Source organism: Lineus longissimus, chromosome 5 (assembly GCF_910592395.1).
Source record: "Lineus longissimus chromosome 5, tnLinLong1.2, whole genome shotgun sequence".
Classification (NCBI taxonomy): Eukaryota; Metazoa; Nemertea; class Pilidiophora; order Heteronemertea; family Lineidae; genus Lineus; species Lineus longissimus.
In genome coordinates, this window is record NC_088312.1 from 23259317 (window position 1) to 23281150 (window position 21834).

Genomic DNA, 21834 nt, shown 5'->3' on the forward strand with positions numbered 1-21834 from the left:
GAAATATTATTAGAAATTGTATCGAAATATTTTTGACATTATTTCTTGCTAATTTTTCCCCAGGGCCTGATTGTTCAAAATATGTTTTTCAAAATGGTACGTGAAGCATATAGCAAGTATTTCAAGAATTAAGTATCTCATTATGTTGGAGTACATGTTATGACATCATATCATATCATTATCTAGCAGTCCTATTTTTAATGCAACATAACTTTGATAGCTCATAACTTTTTCTTTTTATGAGATATTTTCTTGAAATAGAAAGCATATTTGCTAGTTTTAAATGAAGAATAAAACCCAACTAGACATTTTCAGTCTTTTTATCCTAAGTACATTGCACGCTGACAGTGTTTCATATTGAAAAGAGAATAGGAAGATGCCGTGTCGATCAAGATGAACAATATCAGAAAGAAAGTATGAACACCAATTTTTGTAGATCGATTTAGTATTTTGTTGAGTCAAGCTTTCGACACTAGTACCGTGTCTTCTTCAAGGATGCCAGGGAAACGTTTGACAGTCATGTAGCACAAAACAAGTTATACATCGGTAATCATATTGATTGTGCTCAGTGACTGATGTAGGACTGCAGGAATTTAATGGAAGTCATTAGCACGTACACTTCTGAATACAGCAATTAGGAAACCAACTGTTTTATAGGTACACAATGTATAAGCAAATGTATAAGAAAACACAGTGATCAGCATTCTTCCTTGCATCATTCATGTCATCAAAGTTGTTATGGGTAGCCATAATATATGATAATCTGCTGATCCGGTGACAATAAATAATCCCGATATCGCGCGATCCGAATAATTCAATCGATATCATATTTGATACTTTGAAAATCATTTTAGTAACTGAACAATTCATACACTGCTGTACAGGGTGTATCCAAAAACAATATGGTAGGTTTGAAGGTTTAAAGTCATGAATAGCAATCGTTTTCTAAGGATAGAACTTGCAGCTGAAAGAATTCAGGCCAAGTACAATGTATTGTAAACAAAGCCGCTCGCACCTTGGCCTAAATCCCCATTGTTCTTCAGTCCAATCAAAGGGTTACAGGCCAAGTCCAATGTATTGTAAACAAAGCCGCTCGCACCTTGGCCTAAATCCCCATTGTTCTTCAGTCCAATCAAAGGGTTACAGGCCAAGTCCAATGTATTGTAAACAAAGCTGCTCGCACCTTGGCCTAAATCGCCATTGTTCTTCAGTCCAATCAAAGGGTTACAAGGGCAAATCTTGATAACTGCGACCTTTACAATACAGCTTTCTGGGCGGTTGATAGGTTAAGGCCAATTAAAGTAATGATAACACTAACATATTTGTCTTAATTTTCAACGCAGCCTACACCTTTACAGTCATGTACTTTAATTTGTCACATCATCACATTGGAACTTCCAAAGCTAAAATTCTCTCCTTGTGTAGTTTGTACCAAGTATATTCCTTCACTGCAAACCTGAAAGAAATAAAATAAGTAGATTTATATCACGTAGAAATACAAAGTGTGACTCCCGGGTGAGGGAGCGCATGCGGCAAAACAGATCACAGATCAGCAGATTTTATCGCTTCGATGAAGACTCAAACGGTGGGCAGGAAACCAGTCCAAGAGAATTGGAGTTCGAATTTCGTGGTTCCAGCACGACGACACCCGCACCCACTTGCGTCTAGTGGATGAAGAAATTTAAATACCCATGGTAAACCGTACAGTGAACCATGAATACTGCTCTGGATAAAGTGAGCCGGGTATACATGTATGTAATTCAGCAAGAAATGGTCGTGGTGGCTGTTGCCCTACACTCTTTAGAAGAAACAATTTTACGAGCTATTGAAAAGCGTTGAAGGGTTTTCCCGCCAAGCAGAAAAAACCCCTCATGGGTTTCAGAATCTCAAGGTCCTTTGGAGATTTTTCATATTACCGAAAAACTTCTGAGGGGTGTACTTTTGTTTTGGCCGAAAAACCTTTCATGGTTTTTTCAAATGTTCGAAGACCTGCATTTCAATGAGTGTACACGTACACCAGAGCCAATATTTCATCAGAATTGAGTCATCTCTGAAATAAGAGCCCAGTTTCACTTACTCAATTAAGTCCTTTCTGGAAAATGTAGAGTTGACAACAACTGTTTGTGCTATAATGATCGTCATAGCTGAGTCGAAAAGGTAATCAGCCTGAAGAAAAGAGGTGAGAAAGACGTCAACATTTTGTAGGACCTTTGCAACCCCAATTATGAAGACAAGTTACCCGCCTCAAAACGATGAATGACAAAGGTACTGAGGTGTACGGAGAGGGCCTTAAGCTGGGTTTTCCATACAACATAAGAAGGTATGGAATCATTTCGCCAAAGCCAGACCGTTTACTAGAATGTGTACATGTAAACGTGTCTCAAGTGTACCGATATGGTACGACTATGTAAACCGCTTTTGGAACAATATCTGAATACCTCTATACTGCTTGTACTTACCAGGACAGCCTTGTCGGTGAGGACAGACAGTCGCTGAACTTCCTTCTCGGTGATATCACGATCAAAATCTCCAAGTAATTTCTGTTCCTCGAGGTATGCCCGGAAGAATTCTGATCTAACGGCGTCAGAGTGCCTCCTCTCATCCGAGAGGTCAATATCAAGACCTGGGGAAAGAAGTGTACACGTACTGAACGCCAAACGGCTAACTGGTCTCATCGCACGGCGTCCAAGTGCCATCTCTCATCCGAGAAGTCAACATTGGCAATTAGGAAAGAAATGATCCAGTGTGCCGCACAATAAGACTATAGCTTGACTTATAAAACATGGATTTGGGAAATACCGTGAACAACCCAAATTGAAATGATACTGTATGGTAGATTACATAACCCATGCTCTTTTCAACTTTTCGTCGCTTGTGATAGAGTTGGAAGCCCTCAGGAGGGATGATGATAGGATTTGGACAAGGGATCCTCTTGTTTGGCCCTACAAGAACTTCCTTTCTTCTAGCAAACATAAAGACGACAGTGCACTGTCACTATATCGAAACCAATTCACGATCTTGTGAGAGAAGAAACAACTCACCACTCGCCGAAAACTGGAGAAAGCGTGCGAAGTCGACGGGGGTGAAGTTAAAGGCCGACAACTCGTAGTCGAAGAATATCACCCGATCTGAAAGTAATCAAATACAATTCAAGATCTACAGCGTTCTGTGTAACGGGTGGTGGTGCGCTTGCAATACCTAAATTACACAAATAATGCGATTTTATGACATTTCATTCGATGTCTTCTTACCTTCTTCAGCCATATAAAACATGTTGACTGGGGTAGCATCAAGATGACACATCGCAATCGGCGCGCCATTATCACGCAATGCCACCATGATTTCATTAACTGCGGCCTGCCAGCACTCCTTCGAGGGATACTGCTTAAAACTGAAACAATAAAGGATGTCCATGTTTTCAGGGTGTCCTCCAAAAGGGAATCGATGTGTCATGTGGGCTATTTCTAAAGTTTAGTAAAGCCAGACATGATATACGATACCTACAACTGAATGCTGATAGCTGCCTGTTTCTGATGACTCGAAGGACTCTTACAGAGTGGACCCGATACAAAGGCCTCAGAACAGTCAGAAATGCGGCCAGATGCTGGCGGGGAACAGGCGCCGAAACAATTCGGGCACTCACCAGGGAATGGCTAACACTTAGGGAAAATGGTCCGGGAAGCCAGCTGACATGTCTGACTGTCCATGAAAGCAAATTCAACCAATCTTGGGTCGGAGAGAGCATCCTCTCACAGCAGACCTTCGTAACGTTCTTAAAGAACACTAAATCAAAGTAATATTGTATTTTGGAACGCTACAAAACCCACTGCGCGAGGATTGATGAGGGAGACCATTTGGCATGAGATTACCGTCGTGAGAGTCCTTTATTTCCCGGATGAATATCACAGGGATAGAACCAACTACTACACTATCGGTGGGCACTCGCCACCCTCTGATAGCCCATCTACGTAATGCTTTTGGAGTATGAGAGGTGTGTCAAAACTTGAATAAGGCAATAACGTCTATCTATTCCATTAAAGGTTGTTCGTAATACCCACATTTCATCAGTCTTCGCATCTCCGTAACCATGATCTGGCCAATGGTCCATCACCTTCTTCTGTATCGCTATCATCTCCACCTCCCATGAAAACATCTCTCCGTATTTGCCTAAGGCTATATCACTTGTCTTCTTGCTATGATATCTAGCTAACTCTCTTGCCGCTGCTCTGAAGTACAATCATGGACATGCATGTGTAAATCAATGAAATTTTTGTTTGCTTGGTCTCCGGTTGAGCGTCTCTGAAATGGGTGAAATTTTGAAAATCATTTGCATCATTTGTTTTAGTCTTGCTTCAATAGGTCACAGATACCGGCAAGCTTCTATCATGAGCCGGAGGCTTTTTTCGTCCTCTTAACGATTTCTCTAACTTTTTCCTGATTTATCTGACAAAAGCCGACATTGTTCGACTTTTCCCTGATCGGGGTCGGATTTCTAAAATAAACTTCGAAAAATACCAGGGCTTTCCAAAATAGGGCAATACAGATAAAAGGCCTATGTTGAATGGGGTTGATAAAATGTGAATGATAATTAGCTCACTCAATTAGGTCACGTTGAGTGTTTGGCTCAGACCTCATTAACCGCATTCCACATAGGCCAATGATCTTTTCCTTGACCTAAAATTAATGAGAAGCTGCCTATTAGCAGCAATCCAAAGGTGCAAGTATATTTACCTCATGATCTTCACATTGCTGAACTCGCCCGCAGTTAACTCCTCCCATGGCCATGTCCTCCCCTGTAGATACTGCATACAGACCCCGTTCTTAAAGACACAGTACGTCCGCGGTGACAACCCTCTTTCATTGAACACTTTCAAGGCGGCAACCTCCCTCTTTCGGTCAAGGAAGGAATCAAAAGACGAGCTATAGATACGAATAACCACTGCATTTGAGATGTCTTCGTCGTGAGTGGCGAGTAGTAGAGTGTTAACGAAGCCCTCCTTGGAAAGGGACTGAAGGAAAGACAGACATACTATATGACGAACGGTGATGTAATTATTTCCTACATGAAATAGTATGTTTTCTGTTGACCTAGTACCCAAATCTGACAACAGGTGGAGTCACGGTTTGGTTTGATTGCTCTAGCTGAAGCTGATCCGTGTTGGATGCTTAAATGTCCTGCAGTTTCTTCAATATATGACTTTTTTCTGGATATCTCATGCCGACCCACCGTCGTTGTGCGTATATCCATCGTTGAAAGGAGGAGACATTCACCGCCGATAAGTCGGTATGGGATATCTAAGACACGGGAGATCGGTGAAACTATGAGTATCTCCGTGTGTGAATCTTTGAAGTGGCGCTATGTGTAAACATAACATAGATGAATATAGGATAGTACAGGTTTTTGGCTGTTCAGTACTTTAATCTGCCTTCAATGAGGTTGATGGTCAGGTATACACGTGTATGCCGTGTAAGTATATGCCTGATCATTCACCGCTATCGAGGTTGGTTACAGTACATCTATGCCGACATTGCACTGCTGAACAGTTCGACATATCGCTTGAATCCTCTTATACACTGGAACCTCCCTTAGCGGACACCTCCCTACTAAGGACAACCTCTCTTTTAAGGACACTAGTTTTGGTCCCAAATTAGTCGTTTCCATTCAATTTGACCTCTCTAATTAGGACACCTCTATATTAAGGACAGCAACTGTCAGTCCCGAGGGTGTCCTTAATAGAGAGGTTCTACTGTACTTTGAACTCTATTTTCTCCGCCGCCCAATTCGGTCTGATTCTTTTGAATATCTTCCTCAGGCCGACATCCGGGTCCTCAGGGTTGATGACACCGTCACACTCGAGTACAGCAGACATTGTGACGTCCTCAGCAGCCATCTGATCTGAGAGGAAAACGACTCATGAATACATTATTGTCACCATGGATACAGACGTGCCGCGAACTGCCTTGATTCTAATGCATGAATACAGGACTCTAGACTGTCATGATTTAGACATTACCATAGCATTTTTACCTCCTCAGCTTTTTGTTTTCTCAAATTTAGTGGTACAATATATGTAAACAACATATGCAGCAGTCACTTCTATATACGCTGCATGTATGCACTCTTTAGCATCTTCGCTAATCATAACTCAGGAAATCGAATGTAGTAACACATGAAACGAATGATTTTATTTCCGAGCTCTCACTACACAATGGCTGCCCACTCGGCATACTTCGTCTAGCTCATCGGTATACCACACACTCTAATCGATAGGCACAGCAGGAACACGCATGGTAGGTCTGCACTCTCGAAAACAGGAATCTATTCTTTCAACATTTACGTCTATTCGAACAAATGATGCAGGCTGGCGACCAGTTAGCTGCAGAGTGATGGACAAGGTTAGCTCGAACTTACCTTGCTCTAGGAATTCCAGTGTGCTGCAGTCAATTTATACTTAGCTTTATACATTGAATAAATCGGCAAATTTGACCCAGATTTCTTAACACTTCAATCATCTCTTGATTATCGCGTGATATGACTGATATCATTATTCCCGAGGCCTCGTGCGATTCTAGCGATCGTGGGTCTACCTATTGTATATGATGATATCCAAATCCTTTTAGCGCACCGGTTACGCTGTACTGTAATTCGTGACTCTATGAATTCGTATGCTTCTCCTACTGTTATTGTGTGTAAGAAAGGAAACTCCCTCCGTTTCTGCCTAAACCTCATCAGGAGGGAACTTGATAGACGTACAATCAGGGGTCCCTAAAGTTTACCCGGGGTTGACGAGACTCTCAGATCTATACATGGTTCTCCTGCTTAGATCTACAGGCAGGTTATTGGCAAGTAGAGATCGAATAGTCTGCTAAGTTTGAAACTGCTTTCAGTTTGGGTTTAGGAATCTATGAATGTAATGTCATGCCTTTTGGAACAACTAAAGCTCGAAGTACATGTTATCATCTATTGGAACTTGCGTTGAGTGATGTACTAAGTAATTATCCCGGCAGAGTCCAAAACGCCAGGGAGGGGCATGGCCGATCGCCCATTGCTGCTCCGACGTCTATGAACGTAAGGAACAAAATAAAACCGAATTTTGACAAAATTGGCATTATTTACGATTTTGACGAAACGTAGGCTACAACATGATGCAAAGTTAAACGGCGGACCTCATACGGTACAGGGCACAGCCGCCAGAATATCACAAATGGCTCTTTAGTCTGACAGTTTTGCATCCTATTGCAGCGTAATACGATCGGAGATACTAACTGTGACATGACAATAAATGTTATTATATTTTTCAATTACGCACGGAATGATCAACGTGACGAAGGAAGAAGTTCGCTGCAATTGACAACTTAAGATTCGCACTTTTGACATAACATCGTTACAAACCCAGATTCTGTTGTACAAATGACGACCAACTTTATTATGTCAACGAGGTGACAGCCGACGTTTGCCAGTATCAATTTGACCCTCTTTATCAGTGACACCCATCAGATCATGTTACAGCTTCGTTTTAGCACTGCTGAGGCCTTCCAACTGCATGCAGTACATTCAAAGTTCATTTAACCCTTTTCGATGAGGGAGACGTCTTTCACGTCCGCTCATTATCATTTTGGTCGCAACTTTCCTGCAATTGCATATTCGCCACATTTTGAATGTAAATAATCACAAAGTCTATAGTTTATAATACTGGTAAATAACAAACTCCTTCACTCAATGTCTTTTGGCGATCCCCATCTGAGAATGTAATTGGTTCTTGCTGCCATACTTGACTTGATATTTGATTCGACCGGTTCCAAGTCTTGTCCTGAATCTATCATTGTCTCGATGCATCAGTGACTGAATCTAGCCAGTACGTCTTCATTTGACCTTTACCCTGAAACAGAGGAGGCGAGTGGGTAAAAATATTAAAATTTTGTGCCATCAACTATGGCTCAGATGAGCTGCTTCATGAGCACTACCAACAGAGCATTTCCGACCGGGACCCATCAGGATCCTGTAACACCAGGATGCTGTACATATATATCAAGGACCTAAATCAACTTGCTCCTCGGGTTCCTAAGGAGAGTGCATGAAATGACCCGAACTCTGTGAATGTACTAACCTTTATAGCCAGTTCTCCGCGAAACGTTGTTGTGAAGTACCCGTACCGCGACAATATCTCGTTTGTGGAGTTGCTGATATGGATCTTCAGGGCTGAAACGATAGATTAGACAACATCAACTGAGATGTCACTGCCGTCGTATGAAAGCGACATCGACCGTAGGTCAGCTTGTTTGCAAAATACTTTGCCTGGTCGAGGCATGCAGACACTAAATTGAGGTGTCCTGCTGCATCTGCAACAATGTGCTGACTGAAAGATGAAAATGGTTAGTCAGCGCCACGTAGCGAGGCTGCCGATGCACACGTCAGCCCTTCTCTCCATGGGTTGGATTGCACACCTCAAACCAGTCGATAGACCGCCGTAGTATCTGTGAGTGTTCTTGTGTGCCATTGTTTCGCGTACAATAGATCAGGCCTCGAATGGATCTTGTGCTTAATCCATGCGCCGGGGAACAATAGTATTCAAACTGTGCACTGAATTCAAATTTATTAGAGATTGTCTTCCGTTTCACCATTGTCCACAGTGGCTTCTTCATGACTGGTATTGTACACGTCCGATCTCGCAATTTCCCGGGGGAAACACTGAGAAATGCGAAACAACCACAGATGTAACACCGGTACCCCACGATTAAAATGTAGGTTCGTTCTGGTAACTTACGTTCCCCATTGCTTTCCATCCTTGAAGCAGTATTAACTGTGTCGCCGAACAAGCAGTATCTTGGCATCGTCAGGCCAACCACACCAGCAGCACATGGACCTAGGAAAGAGCAATGATTTCCATGCAGAATCAATTGCGAGAAAAGACAGACCTCGTTCTCCTCCCCACCAATAAAGACTATGGCTATCGAACTTTTACGGAAGCAAGTCAAACAAAGTGCAAAGTCCCCACAGAACGTCGTGTAGAGTAGAACGTCTGAAGTACTTTTCAAGGTTTGGAAAAGATGCTGATGCTGGGCGCAAGTCACCAACCGAACAACTCGAATGAGACACGCTGGAAGGTCCTGGGGATCACGCTTGAAGTCAGGTAGACTCGTGGCAACATTGGAAATAATGCTTAAAAGTCCTCAAAATATCCCATCCTCCCGCAGCAGGCATTTGGGTGTTCATCGACATACACATAAACGAATAGTGAATCAAAGGTCTACTCTGGAAGGATGTGGTATCCCAAATACGTACCCGAGTGTAACCCTATCCGCAACTGTAGCAGTTGGTCCGGACAGTGGCTGATTGTGAACTTTTTAATCGATTTCAGCAGTTTCAATGACATCTTGCTTATTTCCGCCGCGTGGTTGTCGCCGTTTTTGTTCGGTAAACCGGACACAACCATGTACGCATCGCCGATAGTCTCAACCTGGAGGAGACAAAAGCATTATCTTGACAGTGAACTTCTGCGGATCAGTGTCGGAGGATGCTGTGGCACGCAGTGTCATGATTAACTCTAGGACTTGGGGTTGATCATAAATCCAACAAAACATCAATGGTTAAAATTGATCCCAACTTAATTACCTTGTACACGTCATACTCTGAGATGATCTCGTCGAACATCGTGTAGAGGTCGTTCAGGAAATCTATCACTTGCACTGGAGTGCTCATGGAAGAAAGCTTGGTGAAGCCCACTATATCACTAAAGTAGATGGTCACGCACTCGAATGTCTCGGGATCCACTTGGCCTTTCTCTTGGATCTGCGTAGCTATCACACTGAAAAGATTGCAATTTATGGCCGCTTTTTACTGAATGAAAGAGTAATTGAAGAAGCGACCGACTGCATTGCCTGTCTGGTATTCCATCTTAATTGCTCTAGGCTCATTGGAGGAAAAAAGTGTAGACTGGTGAGAAAATACGTGGTCCTTAAGCAAAAGGAACGAATTCAGGACCAAGATTTTCAATCGGCGTGAAAGACATTTTCATGAAAACAAGGAGAGAAACAAAGAAAAAGCTAAATTTACGGGGGCAAGAGACGATGAAGCAGCTCTTCCACTCTCTTCTTCTCCTCGAGGTATTTGCCAGTCCTCTCCTCGACGAGGTCCTCGAGGTTGTTCGCATACTGCTCCATACGCTGCATAAGGCTATCCATGATGTTTAACTTCCCTCTGCAAATGAAATGAGAACCATTGCCGTATTTCATGTACTACCAGTACCTTTGACCACTTCTAAAGAATACCAGTCATGAGATGAAAGATACGTATTTCAATTTGAAATACATAAAATGCAAGTTCTTATAGCCCTTTATGTGCAATAGTCACAACTGCTTTACATTCATTTCTCAATCGAACCCAGAAACCTTCGTGGAGAAATAAAGAAACGCAGCATTTGACCATATTATTGCTTGTGTTTTGAAAGTACATGTGTCGATAGGGACTGACCGAGCCTCGACCCCACAACCTTCCTCTGTGCCACCGCTTCCAAACCTCTTTGCTAGACAGCGCCAGCTCTTTCTTCTTCTGTGTTCGATACTGGCCACTCGTGCGCTTATTTCTGCAGCAATGACTATGAAAGGGGTGAGCGATCCTTCAACGGTCTTACAAGATAGCTTGGCACTTGACATGTCTAGAAAGATAGCTCGGACACGAAAAAAATCAAACCTTTTCATAAACTTTTTACCTCGCTCCGTGGATTCCACTAAACTCTGTCAGCACGTCTTGTAGCTTTGGCCTAGCCTCCGGGTTCTCCGCCCAGCATTTTATCACCAGTTGCGACAGCTTGACGCTACACTCGCCAGGGGTGATGGTAGGACGGACCGGGTGTGTTCGACTATCCATCACCTTTTGGACTATCTCTGAGAAAAAAATGGAAGACTTGATCAATATTGATATGCATCAAATTTCCCAAATCGAGAAATATTACTCAGACTGACGAGTATCCGTACTTTTGTAATAAAAAAGGCAAGTGATGACGTCATATTTACGGCAACCAATCAACGATTGCAATAGGTTTTCGGGCGACGAGATCGGAAACATCCCTGGAAACATACTGGATACATGTATGTTGAGAAATGATAATAATTTCCAACATATTTCGAATTTGACTTCTGTTGCTGTTTCTCACTCAATGATAAGTAGACTCTTGAAAGTAGTAGTCTTGTAAGGGCTAAAGATGTAAGCACGATAGTTTCAAGGCAAAGTCCTTTTTATTATCAATTAAGGAGGTTCACAGAGTATATGTCGATAAGATCATCTCACCATCTGCTGCATAGCCCGCCTCTGTATTAGCAGTGTGGATGACATCATGATGCATATAGAATGGGCCCTTTCTTTCTATGATCTCCTGTAGTATGATAGCTAAACTATAGATGTCGCTCTGCTGATTTACTTGGCAATGGCGGCGTAGTACTTCCGGTGCCGTCCAGAGAAGATCTGCAGATTGATAAACAATAGTTATAAGGAATATTATTGCCCTCAGTTCTTCCAGCAGCCATCTTGGATCTCAAGTACGACGCAGCTACCGGATGCACGAGAAAAGTGATCGTGTGCAGCTTTCGCTAAGCAAAAATAGCACCACTTTGCTATGCTATGTTATCCTATGTTACGGGTTACTCACCGTTTCCCGTTCTCGCAGATTCACGTTGCCATTCCACGGGAGCAAAATCACCAAGTTTGACACTAAATCGGTTGTCAACGAGACAGTTGGAACTCTTCAGGTTACCATGACATTTAAACTTTGACATGTGTAAATACTGCAGGCCCTGTGGTTGAAAAGGAAAGGAAAATGGAAGTAACATATGGAGGGTCACATGACATGACCATCACTTGACCTATTATCCCGTTTTCATGAAAGCATGGTTTTGACAATGCAACCACGAGAGTCATATTCTAAATATTGTGTAATCTGGACACTACCGATGGATTTGAACAACCTTTAAGGTTTGTTGCTAATTTCTTTAGATAATAATGATAATACCAACCTTGAGTATATCGTTGATCAATGAATGTCTAAACGACCAGTCTAAGTCGACATTTTCGTTTTCAAGAACATCCTGAAAGATACGTTAATTAAGTCAAACGGAAAGTACTTTTTAGTAATCAATGCATAGGTATATTTATATTAATAATAATGAACAAGGCTAGACTGCATAGAATACCGGAGGCAGTAGTGTGTTCCTGTTGAACAGTTTTATTCGAAACCTTGGCCTATTTCAGAAGGTAAAAGCCTGTTGTATCTTACCTGGAGGCTACCCTTTGAACAGTATTCAGATACTATGTGAACCTTTCCCGGTTCTATACAGGCACCAATGAACCTCAGGATGTTGGTATGCACGACATCGTGTAGCTGAAATATCAGAGAAAGAATTTAACTCGTAAAGAGGTTCCGTAGCACTGAGCATTGTAGGGGGAAACCGGAGCAAGCGAAAAACTCAAAGTTTGTATCCCTCTCTTAAGAAGTAGGGTTACCAGGAAAGGAAACACCGGCCTTCGTTGAATCACGTCTGATACTTTGAACAACTATTTTACAAACTTGCCATTCAGATAGCCTTAGGACTCTCGCGTTGCTTAATTTCGGTGTCGGTGTAGCATTTGTGGTTGTTCCTCATATTACAGAGTTCCCGTACAATAGACAGCCAATATGACTGTCAAATAGGGGGCAACATAGAAAAACGTGTCAATCGAACTTTCAGCGTTCTTTACCATTGTGGGGAAACACTCACAAGCAGAAACACTGAGATACGTCAGAGGAAGAAGATCTCCTCAGTGGTGACAATCGAACGTCTCTAAGGGAGAACACTCCAGAACTCTCGACACATTCTTATAAGAATTTTTGTTTTCAATTGCATGCACCAAGGAGAGGTTTGAATAGAGCAACTCTACCTGTGACAGCTCGATCTTCAGCTCTCTGGTCAGCTTTATTTCATTTAGATGTTTAATATGCTTCATAGCCACTATAACACCCTAAAACACGTTGAATGAAACTTGTTAATTACAATAACTTAACATAATGCTAATTAGCTGTCACAATAAATGTCTTTATCAGTTACGAGAAATAAAACGTCAGAAAAGAACTCGTCGAACATTCTCTCAATGGCTTCATTGTCTTTATCGCTGAGGGAGAGAAAGCGAAAGAAAATCCGAAGAAAAATTCAAAAAGAGTTTGCAGCACTCAACAAGAAATCAAATCTATGCACGCTTGGCACATAGTCTATCAAGTATTACGTAACAAGGGGCTCTCTATTACACTGCTGATTGTTCTATTGAATCACCAATAGAACGCTGTGGACAGAACAATTCATTGACAATAGAACTTGGCCACGGGTCAAGTCATCAGTGCCTTAAGGAGAGCGGAAAAGAAACAGACAAAACACTAGTTCATTCATTTTGAGGGGAGTGTAAGAGGGCCGTGTTTCTATTGTGTCAAGGTAAACTGATATCCACAATGGGATCTAAGGAAAAGTATATCCGCTCTATTGTTCATATTTGGCTCAAAACGCTCACATTGTATTGTCCAGTTGTAATGTATTCTTGTTCTCTAACCGAGTTGTTGCTCACTGATGTGCCCAATGATGCCACAGACATCTGAAAGAAAATAAAGTCAAGTATATAATCCCGCCACCAGTTGTGTGACAAATCGTTTGGTGAAATGCCGTCAGAGGCTGGAAAAAGATATATTGAGCGTCGTCACCAAGGTGGTACTTCTATTTCGTCATATTGCACCTTGAACATAATCATTATGTTTATTCGACCCTCACTTCGCAGACAATAAACAGTCCATTACCTTCAAAGGAAGCCCGCTCACACCTGGGCCTAAATACCTATTGTTCCACTGTCTCATCAAAGGATTATCAGTGCAAATCTGAATAACATCGACCCCCACGTCATATCCGCACTGAACAATCATGCGGCTATTGTGGATGTTCTCATATTTTGGAGCAGCCCTGAAACCCATGCTGACACTTTTTCATGAATTGTTTCGATTTCCTGAATGTAACTTACACAACCGTTCGACCTAAACCTCATCATGGACCGCGACTTTCTCTCCTGCATAATGTCGCCAAAGTCAAGCTTCCATTTCATCTCGTTAACCAGTTTTTGCCACTGGAACCGCCTGGAAAAAATAATATTCTGTTTACAATCGCACTAAAATCAGAGCCCTGAACCATACCTACTCTGAAAAGCATCAAACCTCAAAAAGATTAAGGCAAGGTCGCCATCAATCAATCAATCAATCAATCAATCAACATTGCCTTTACCACCGTTGACGATCAATTCGTGTTATTACAGGATAGGAGCGTCTTTGACCAACTAATACTCATCCCCCGTGGATCAGAAAACATTGATTACAGTGCACTTATTATTGCTATCGGATGACAAATGACAAAGATGAAGGAAGAAGGTCGGTGTAAAAGTAAAAAGTGTCCCCCCTAGAAAAAGTGTCCGGGCCTATTGTATTCTGACAGATTATGGCATATGGTTCTATAGAGGCAATGACCGTCACTAGCTCAGCGCATAATAGAATCCTTTGTTCCCGGACATTTTATCCTAGGCCATTTTAAACTTCTACACCGGCAGTCTTCAAGGATGACGCTGAAGCCGCGATTATATAAAGTTCACGTTTTCACATGTAACGTGTCACTGTTCACTTTCTTGCGTGACATTTCCAAAGAGCGAGCAACATACGATTCACGATGACACTTTTCAGCTTCACGTCGTGTTTTCAAGCCTGAGTCAGTTAACTCGTGACAAGTGAAACATGACAAATTACAAAGTGAATCCTATATGATTCTGGCCATAGAGGAAGATAGAACTAATAATGTCACAGCAATAATAATGACCAAATGTCACTTTGAAATCAACACTATATTGACGAACGTGTGGATATCAATACATCGTATTAACACGTTATTGCCTTTGTTGTAAAAACATTTGTACAACAATACACCGACGTATCTTAAATTACTGTCACCCAGGACATTATATTACTACTGAGAACTGGCACAGCATTGACCGAATACATAATATCCACCATTCACACATTGTTATCGAGTAAACTGCCATTGTTTGAGGCGCTTCAATGTCAATTGTCAAATATCACTGACCGATTCGGAAACAATGGCTGTAGTGTAGAATTTGGAAACAATACATAAGCGCAGTGATTTGTAATTACTGTGAGGTGTCGGGTGTTGTATTGTGATGACTGTTTGTCTCCACTTATATACTGCTTTATGAAGTATAACGGCCTGCCACAGTGTTAGTCAAGGAAAGAGTTATCGAACAAGATATAGATAGCCCCATCGGCGAAACGGACGCAGTGTGCTGCATATTGCTGCCAGTAATGCAACAGGCCAAATACGCTGTCGTTGCGCGCAAATTGTTGGGACAGATGATACATCTGACTATTACTATGGGTGTATGTATGCGTTTAAATAAACGCCAGAATCATGTTGGCATACAGTGTTTCTCCTTATCTAAACAGATATTTTTGATGATGATAAAGCAACAAACTGTAAGGTTATCTCTATTGAGGCCATTTCAATGATTTCACCTAAATTAATATAAGGTTTGTAGTTGACTCGTAGTGCCCACCTGTATAGAAGGTACACAACCCCTAACACCACGAACATCCCCACGAACAGGCAGCTGATTACGGCGGCCAGAACGGTGATGAGTTGTCTCATTTCATCTAAAAAGAAAAAAAAAGGAAAACCTCATTTGTTTGTGATGTGTATCTAGGCTTAAACCTTAATTGGCGTCCAGACGTAATGGCACGCAAAAACTCATCTCGCATTAGAAGAAAGATACTCCTTGGAGAATACCTCCTTAATGTGGAAGAAACGCTGAAAGTGAAGAGAAACCTATGAGATCAAATTCAGGAGGCCAAATTTCATCACGTCAAGAACGCTCGAAACACTCGTAACATCCGAAACAAAAGGTGCATACCTCCACTCCCTGCATTATCCTTTTTGCAAAAGCATTCAGGGTCAACAGAGATATTTACGACCAAGCCGGATTTTTTTCGTTCTGCTGGTCTTACCTTCCTCACAGAATTCATTGTTGTATCCGCAGGGAGGGTGATCGATTGGTGGGCCATTCGGACCTGGCCACACGATGGTCTTCTTCACCACGAAACTGGTGTTTTGGCTGAAGTAGTCGGCAACTATCTGAAAAGGCAATCACATAGAATTCAAAAGATCATGGTAGTTGTTCTTCTTGATCCTGGCGAAGTCATCATGTATCTTAAAGTTCGTTTTGACACTGGGTCAACAATATGAACTCGATGGTGTAACGGTAGGCTGAACCTTACCTCAATATCGCCTGTGTTAACATCTTGCATGTGCTTGATGGTGTAGGCTTGTTCTCGGTCACCATTTGTGTTCAGATTCAAGTCTCCAGTGATACCTGACGACAACAGAAAGAAGGTAAAAAAGGTTTCTTTCGTATGAAAAGAACAAAGGGTAAAACAAATGTTAAGTTTACTTAGTATATCAAAAATGAAAAACTGTCGTAGTCGACGAAAAGCTAACTGACAAATATCTTGGTGGTGTATGGCTCACTTCGGAGATTTCGAATTTGATACCTAAATACTGGAGACATTTCCAAAACCTGATGTGTTAGACACAGCTGGTTCAATCATTACTTAGTATGTCTTTGGTTGAGTATTGTATTCAAACTGGTGATAATGCGGACGTGCATGCCTCGACTAAAGATATGTCCTTACAACTGTACAATCATGCTTTAGTGAAAATCCCTTTTTATCTCTTACTCTTAAAAGATCGGCCCCACAGTCGGCGCGACACTGCTGTTCCATTATTGATTGGGCCTCCCCCTGATATGGTTTCGTTCATGGAGATGGCGTATAGGTAAACTGCTTCGTAGAGGTTGGCAGCAGGGTAGGGCAGCTGGAACACAAATGAGAGTTACAGAATGACGTCATCACTTCCAATATACACTTAACATTTCCAAAATGGAATCGACCTAATTCGCCATATTGGTCCATCCTCTACTGCATAGAGAAGAACAGTGAGTGATGGCCACCATCTTGACAATCAGTTTACGTTTCCGACAGCATTGAAACCACAACCAGATTTCGGATGGCCTTTGCAGTGTTGTGATATCCATGCCTTGAGAAACTGACACTAAAAGGCAGTGTGAGCTTTTGCGAGATTTTTCTTCTTCACTATTGTGAGTAGACATGTGGTATTGTCCTTGTTTCAATGACCAATGCAGCAAAAAATCCAAACCTTCCATAACAAAGTCTGTGCTCAGTTGGATGTAAAAACACCTAGAAAACACTACTCGCAGGGATAGATAAACGGTCGCAGCTGGGGACATTTGCTTCCCAGGTACGAATATCCTGAGCCATAAAAGCTGTCTTACCACTTCATCTTTATTGTAGTCAAAGCCGAACCTCTCCTTCGAGATGTTCTTGACCCTGGCCTGGAACTGATCGTACTCAAGCGATGTGTCTCGGTTGTAGTAGGACACGAAGAAAAAGGCCATGTAGGCTTCCTTGGCCAAATCGTCCTTGTCATCACCCTGTAGAGCGCGAAGAATACCTGAAGGTTATTGTCATGGGACAGAACATTGTGCTTTAATAAGGTCCAGCTACCAACAACCGTAAATTCGAAGGTAAAGATTTCCAACAGAATTGGTAGACCTACCCGACTCCATCCAAAGTCGCCAAATGATCGTTTCTGAGTGTAAAAGTCTACGGAGATGAAGATGTACTTCCCCTCATCGATGAGGCCTTGCTCCTTGGCTGCTACTGCGATATCACGGATCACTCCCCCGGTAGTCGCCACCAATATTACTAATATCACAAGGAAGTTAACAGTTTTGTATAGATATTCATTAGTACAATTTAGGAAGGAACATAAAATGTCCTGGTACCCCCCCCCGCGAATAAACTTAGGAAGTTTGCAATCCGCCTGTACCTTATATCCCTTAACTTCGGACAGCCGATAATCCAACACTGCAGGTTCAAAAGGCTTCCCCCAGGCTCAGGTTCCCTCTTGCACAAAAATGACAAAATCCCGTGGATTTTCTCAGTTTGCTGGCTTATAAATTACACGACATCTTCCAACTACTGAAGTTTGGTTCAGACGCGTTCAGATATTAATTATCGTTATCGTTACAAAAGAAATCCACCTACTTCGACTGACCAATGCAGACTTGGCCACTGCCTCTTCCACGGTCAGATCAGATCCTATACCAAGTTGTATAAACTCAGCAATGGTGAAGTTATCCGACTCATCTAGCAAGGTCTTCAGCGCGTTCGCCGTGTACCGCCACACAATATCTGGGTGCATCTCCCAGATGATACTGACGCGATTCCACTTGTTGAATTCGAGAATTTTCCGAACTGCCATGGCCGTTTTCTCGAATGAACCAAGAAATCTGGTGAGGGTCTGAAAGGGTGAATATTTTTTGGCTGATACATCATTCTTTTTGGCCTGGCCTTTGAAACGCGCCGCAAACGAGGACTGCTCGTCTGCGGGTAATCACTGGATTTGATATCTATTGGCAGGTCACTGCGATAACCACCGAAAACGAGAGATTTAATGTAAGTCCCGATCATGGCGGCCAAGCAGTATCGCTGAAAGGGCTTTGGGCACCCCGGCACCAGTGACATCCGACACACATTGATACCATAGGGGATCCAATTATAGCTTTCAGCCTCCACGAAAAAAGTGGAATTTCGTTGTGGATTTAGGCAACGACCTTTCTGCAAGTTAATAATATTGTTGAATTCCGTGGTTCTGAGCCAGCATGCATGTTTGATATACCGTATACCGGGTGCTGGGGTTTTACTTAAAGATGTTCAACCTACCGGAAATTCGTTCTTGTTGATCATTTCAATGTCATCACACAGTCCGGAGAAGCACGGGATGTTGAGGTACGCCGCCAGTCGCCCAACCATCCGGCACACCGCAGAGCATGCCGGCCCGATGATGACGTCATAGGATGAGTTGGAAAACGCTGTGAATGCATTTCCTATTAAAATGAGAGAGAAAAGACATTATTGGTGGAGAAACAAGAACTTGTTGGGAATGGAAGTTCGTTTACAACGCATACAGTGTCAGAGAAACGGCGTCTTCATAACCTCGGCCTTTGGTAGAAAGCCTTTATTTACAAAATATTCACTTCATAATGATAAGATTCAGAGTATCTTATTTTTCAGATGCAACTTGTATAGGTCATTCGAAACCATGAAATATGTAAAGTAAAAGCAAGTTGCTTAACTGGAGTGGGATTCGAACGACGGATCTCCAGATTGTCGGTCGAGCGATCAAAGTTCTCTGTTCTCGACTTCGTGTCTTGGCCACACAATTTGTTCAACATTATTGAATTTCCAGAGTATTCTCTCCCAGATACTCCCAACATACATTGTCGGTGTATGACGAAGTCAGATATCGGGATGTGAAGGCCAGAACTCTTGGGCAGCAGCTCGAGAGATGGATGATGGCGAAGACCACGACCGATCAGAACTTACCAAAGCCGTAGATGGCATCGCATTTCGAGTTGACGAATTCAGTGTTGATATGATAGCCGGGGAGTAAACCTTCAGCCTCGATGTCTTCGATTGCTGCTATTACTGCAAAAAAGCAGTGGAACGGAGCTCGTAACCTATCGATCTGTATCCAATTATCAAAACGAATCAAGGAGGATTCACGAAGGGCGTAATGGGAGAATTCGTACCGCGCCAGACGACGTTAAAAACCTCACACTTCATCGTAACTTCTTCCTCGACGAGTTAAATGGGGTCATTTGGCAATAAGTTGGAAGGACTGTTAGGGAAGAGCGCAAATCCGCGCGATACATGACTGACTATTTCAGAATTTTGCCTGACTTAAATGACACTATACAGCAATCAATGAACTTCTCATGACTATGATATGTCGAAAGATGATTTGATCGGTTGAAATAGTTGTAACCCAAAGCATGGTGGTGAGAGACAGTTCGACAATGATAAAACTATGACAGCAATGAAAGTTATTGTGACTTTCAGTAAGATGGTGCTGGTTGATATGGTGATCTTCTTCGTAGATGTTCATGAGAGTGGATGAGTTTACTAAGCAAATTACGAGAAGACTTCCTGTTTGTGACTACACCAGTTTATGCTCGTCATTGTGCATCTTTACGTTAACTAAGTGGGTGCTTAGTATCACCATAACGAACATTCTACTGAAACTATCTTAAATAAATTCAGAGAGCCCATATCTTGATGCTACAGTGAAACCCCGGTAACACGACCACTCATTGGTGCAAGCGAATACAAGGCTGTTGACATTACGACAACCGGACAATGGCAAGTCTCTAGGTCTCATTGAAATTGAGAAAGATGTGGCAATTGGAAGATGAATATCCCTACCTGCTCCACCGGACATTTCCGCCCCGAATGGGAACTTAAAGCCCGGGAACCCTGGCGTCTGTGGCAATAGCACCATCATTTTCAACTGCGTCTGTTGTCCAGAAATCGACAAAAACGCCGCCATTAAAATAAAACACGTGAAGACAGAATCCATCTTTAGTAGGCCTATTTGGTCTATGTTTTCACTTTATGGCTACATCCTTCAACAGCAACGAACAATCATAACAACGGAACAATTTACGCATCTTTACAATATAGCAGACGACATGACTGACAGCTATCCCGCCACTTATATAACAGTCGACGCTGATTGGTCGATAATCTATAAAAATCAATCTCCACGCTGTGATGCTGAGTAGTATGCGAAGGTGCGAGATTCTGTGCATATTTTCACTGTTGCAAACCAACAACATGATTTTTGTGATGATCGCCTCCATGGAATTGTATCAAGAGACTGAGAAAAACATCACTACAAAAAGGAAATGTATCCCACGATACCTTCCTAGGCTGGCGAATAGTTTTTTTCTCAAGAGTATATGTGGATCACCCTGTATATATAGGGGTCCAGCTTTGTTAGGGTAAGTCATTATGATAGATGAGAGCTCCTCATCTTTTGTAATTAGTCTCCGCCTTAACTGAGTCCCCCCCCCCCCTACTGAAATGTCATGGTCCTTCTACATGTAGCTCTCTTTTACATGGAAACAACCAAAGCTTAAATTAATTTTGATTGGTTTAACTGAAAGAGATAACGTCCTTTAATGATACTTATCATAACCGTTAGATATAACGTGATGTTTGTCCTTTTAAACACCTGCGACCAGGGCGTACCTTGACCGCTCCCCACCAAGGTAGTCATGAAGGCGCAGTATCATTTTGCATCACGCTTTCACATTTGTTACCACTAATGAATATCAAACAGATTCGCATGATAATTACGGATTACGTTTTCACCTCAAAGATAACTATCACTCAGGTTCGACTAGCCTTCCACTTTTTTATGCAAAAACGAAAGTATGTTTATATAACTAATAAAGTTGTTTCGGTTGCTGCGGCATTAATTTGCGGTTCAAAAATCAGAACGATCATGCAGCGGTATTAATGATGCGCTAATTAGCAAAACATATGGGTTAATAAGCAACAACGAAGAGTTGATTAGCAGGCGCATCATGTTGCGTCATAGCACGGGCGGCACGTCGACCGATAATTGCAAGTGACAGTTAGGTGATTTTTATGATTTAATGTGCGATGATCTAAATGAATGGTTTAGCACCTTCACCGTGAGTTGATGAACGAGCTTTGTTAATAAAGACTTTTATTACATAACTAATGATACACGGAAGGATATCTAGTAACAAATGGCCAATTAACACATTTGAGGATCAAGTGGGTTAACTTCCCACGTAAATTACTGCATCATTTGCTGAAGCCA

The 21834-nt window shown here is 42.1% G+C and overlaps 2 protein-coding genes across 3 annotated transcripts; both read right to left on the reverse strand.

The window, feature by feature from the left end:
• Positions 1–47: 47 nt before the first annotated feature.
• Positions 48–6535, reverse strand: LOC135488327 (ethanolamine kinase 1-like). 2 transcript variants are annotated; one of them, XM_064772887.1, is made up of 9 exons: positions 6413–6535; positions 5754–5891; positions 4732–5009; positions 4059–4226; positions 3252–3391; positions 3042–3128; positions 2460–2623; positions 2078–2166; positions 48–1456 (listed from the first exon to the last, which is right to left on the reverse strand). In XM_064772887.1, exons 2-9 carry the CDS (start codon positions 5889–5891, stop codon positions 1384–1386), a joined length of 1137 nt encoding a protein of 378 aa, XP_064628957.1. In that variant the 5' UTR covers positions 6413–6535; the 3' UTR covers positions 48–1383. The 2 variants fall into 2 exon arrangements, with proteins under 2 accessions (XP_064628957.1, XP_064628956.1); XM_064772886.1 differs by having other exon boundaries at positions 5754–5896.
• A 614-nt stretch (positions 6536–7149) lies between these two features.
• LOC135488630 (atrial natriuretic peptide receptor 2-like) lies at positions 7150–15668 on the reverse strand. The gene is made up of 15 exons (XM_064773274.1): positions 15620–15668; positions 14030–14141; positions 13532–13612; positions 12911–12991; positions 12270–12374; positions 12010–12081; positions 11646–11790; positions 11288–11461; positions 10710–10884; positions 10055–10198; positions 9614–9806; positions 9284–9458; positions 8766–8864; positions 8109–8200; positions 7150–7880 (listed from the first exon to the last, which is right to left on the reverse strand). Exons 1-15 carry the CDS (start codon positions 15655–15657, stop codon positions 7821–7823), a joined length of 1746 nt encoding a protein of 581 aa, XP_064629344.1. The 5' UTR covers positions 15658–15668; the 3' UTR covers positions 7150–7820.
• Between the last annotated feature and the right edge of the window lie 6166 nt (positions 15669–21834).

Coding starts and splice junctions, on each gene's coding strand:
- LOC135488327 (XM_064772887.1), bottom strand. CDS start 5,891: ATGGCTGCTGAGGACGTCACAATGTCTGCTGTACTCGAGTGTGACGGT. Junction 3,129..3,251: donor GTTTTATATGGCTGAAGAAG/GTAAGAAGACAT, acceptor GATTACTTTCAG/ATCGGGTGATATTCTTCGAC. Junction 1,457..2,077: donor TCCAGAAAGGACTTAATTGA/GTAAGTGAAACT, acceptor TATTTCTTTCAG/GTTTGCAGTGAAGGAATATA.
- LOC135488630 (XM_064773274.1), bottom strand. CDS start 15,657: ATGTTCGTGGTGTTAGGGGTTGTGTACCTTCTATACAG. Junction 14,142..15,619: donor GTTGTGTACCTTCTATACAG/GTGGGCACTACG, acceptor TATTTTTTCCAG/GCGGTTCCAGTGGCAAAAAC. Junction 8,865..9,283: donor GCGGATAGGGTTACACTCGG/GTACGTATTTGG, acceptor GCTCTTTCCTAG/GTCCATGTGCTGCTGGTGTG.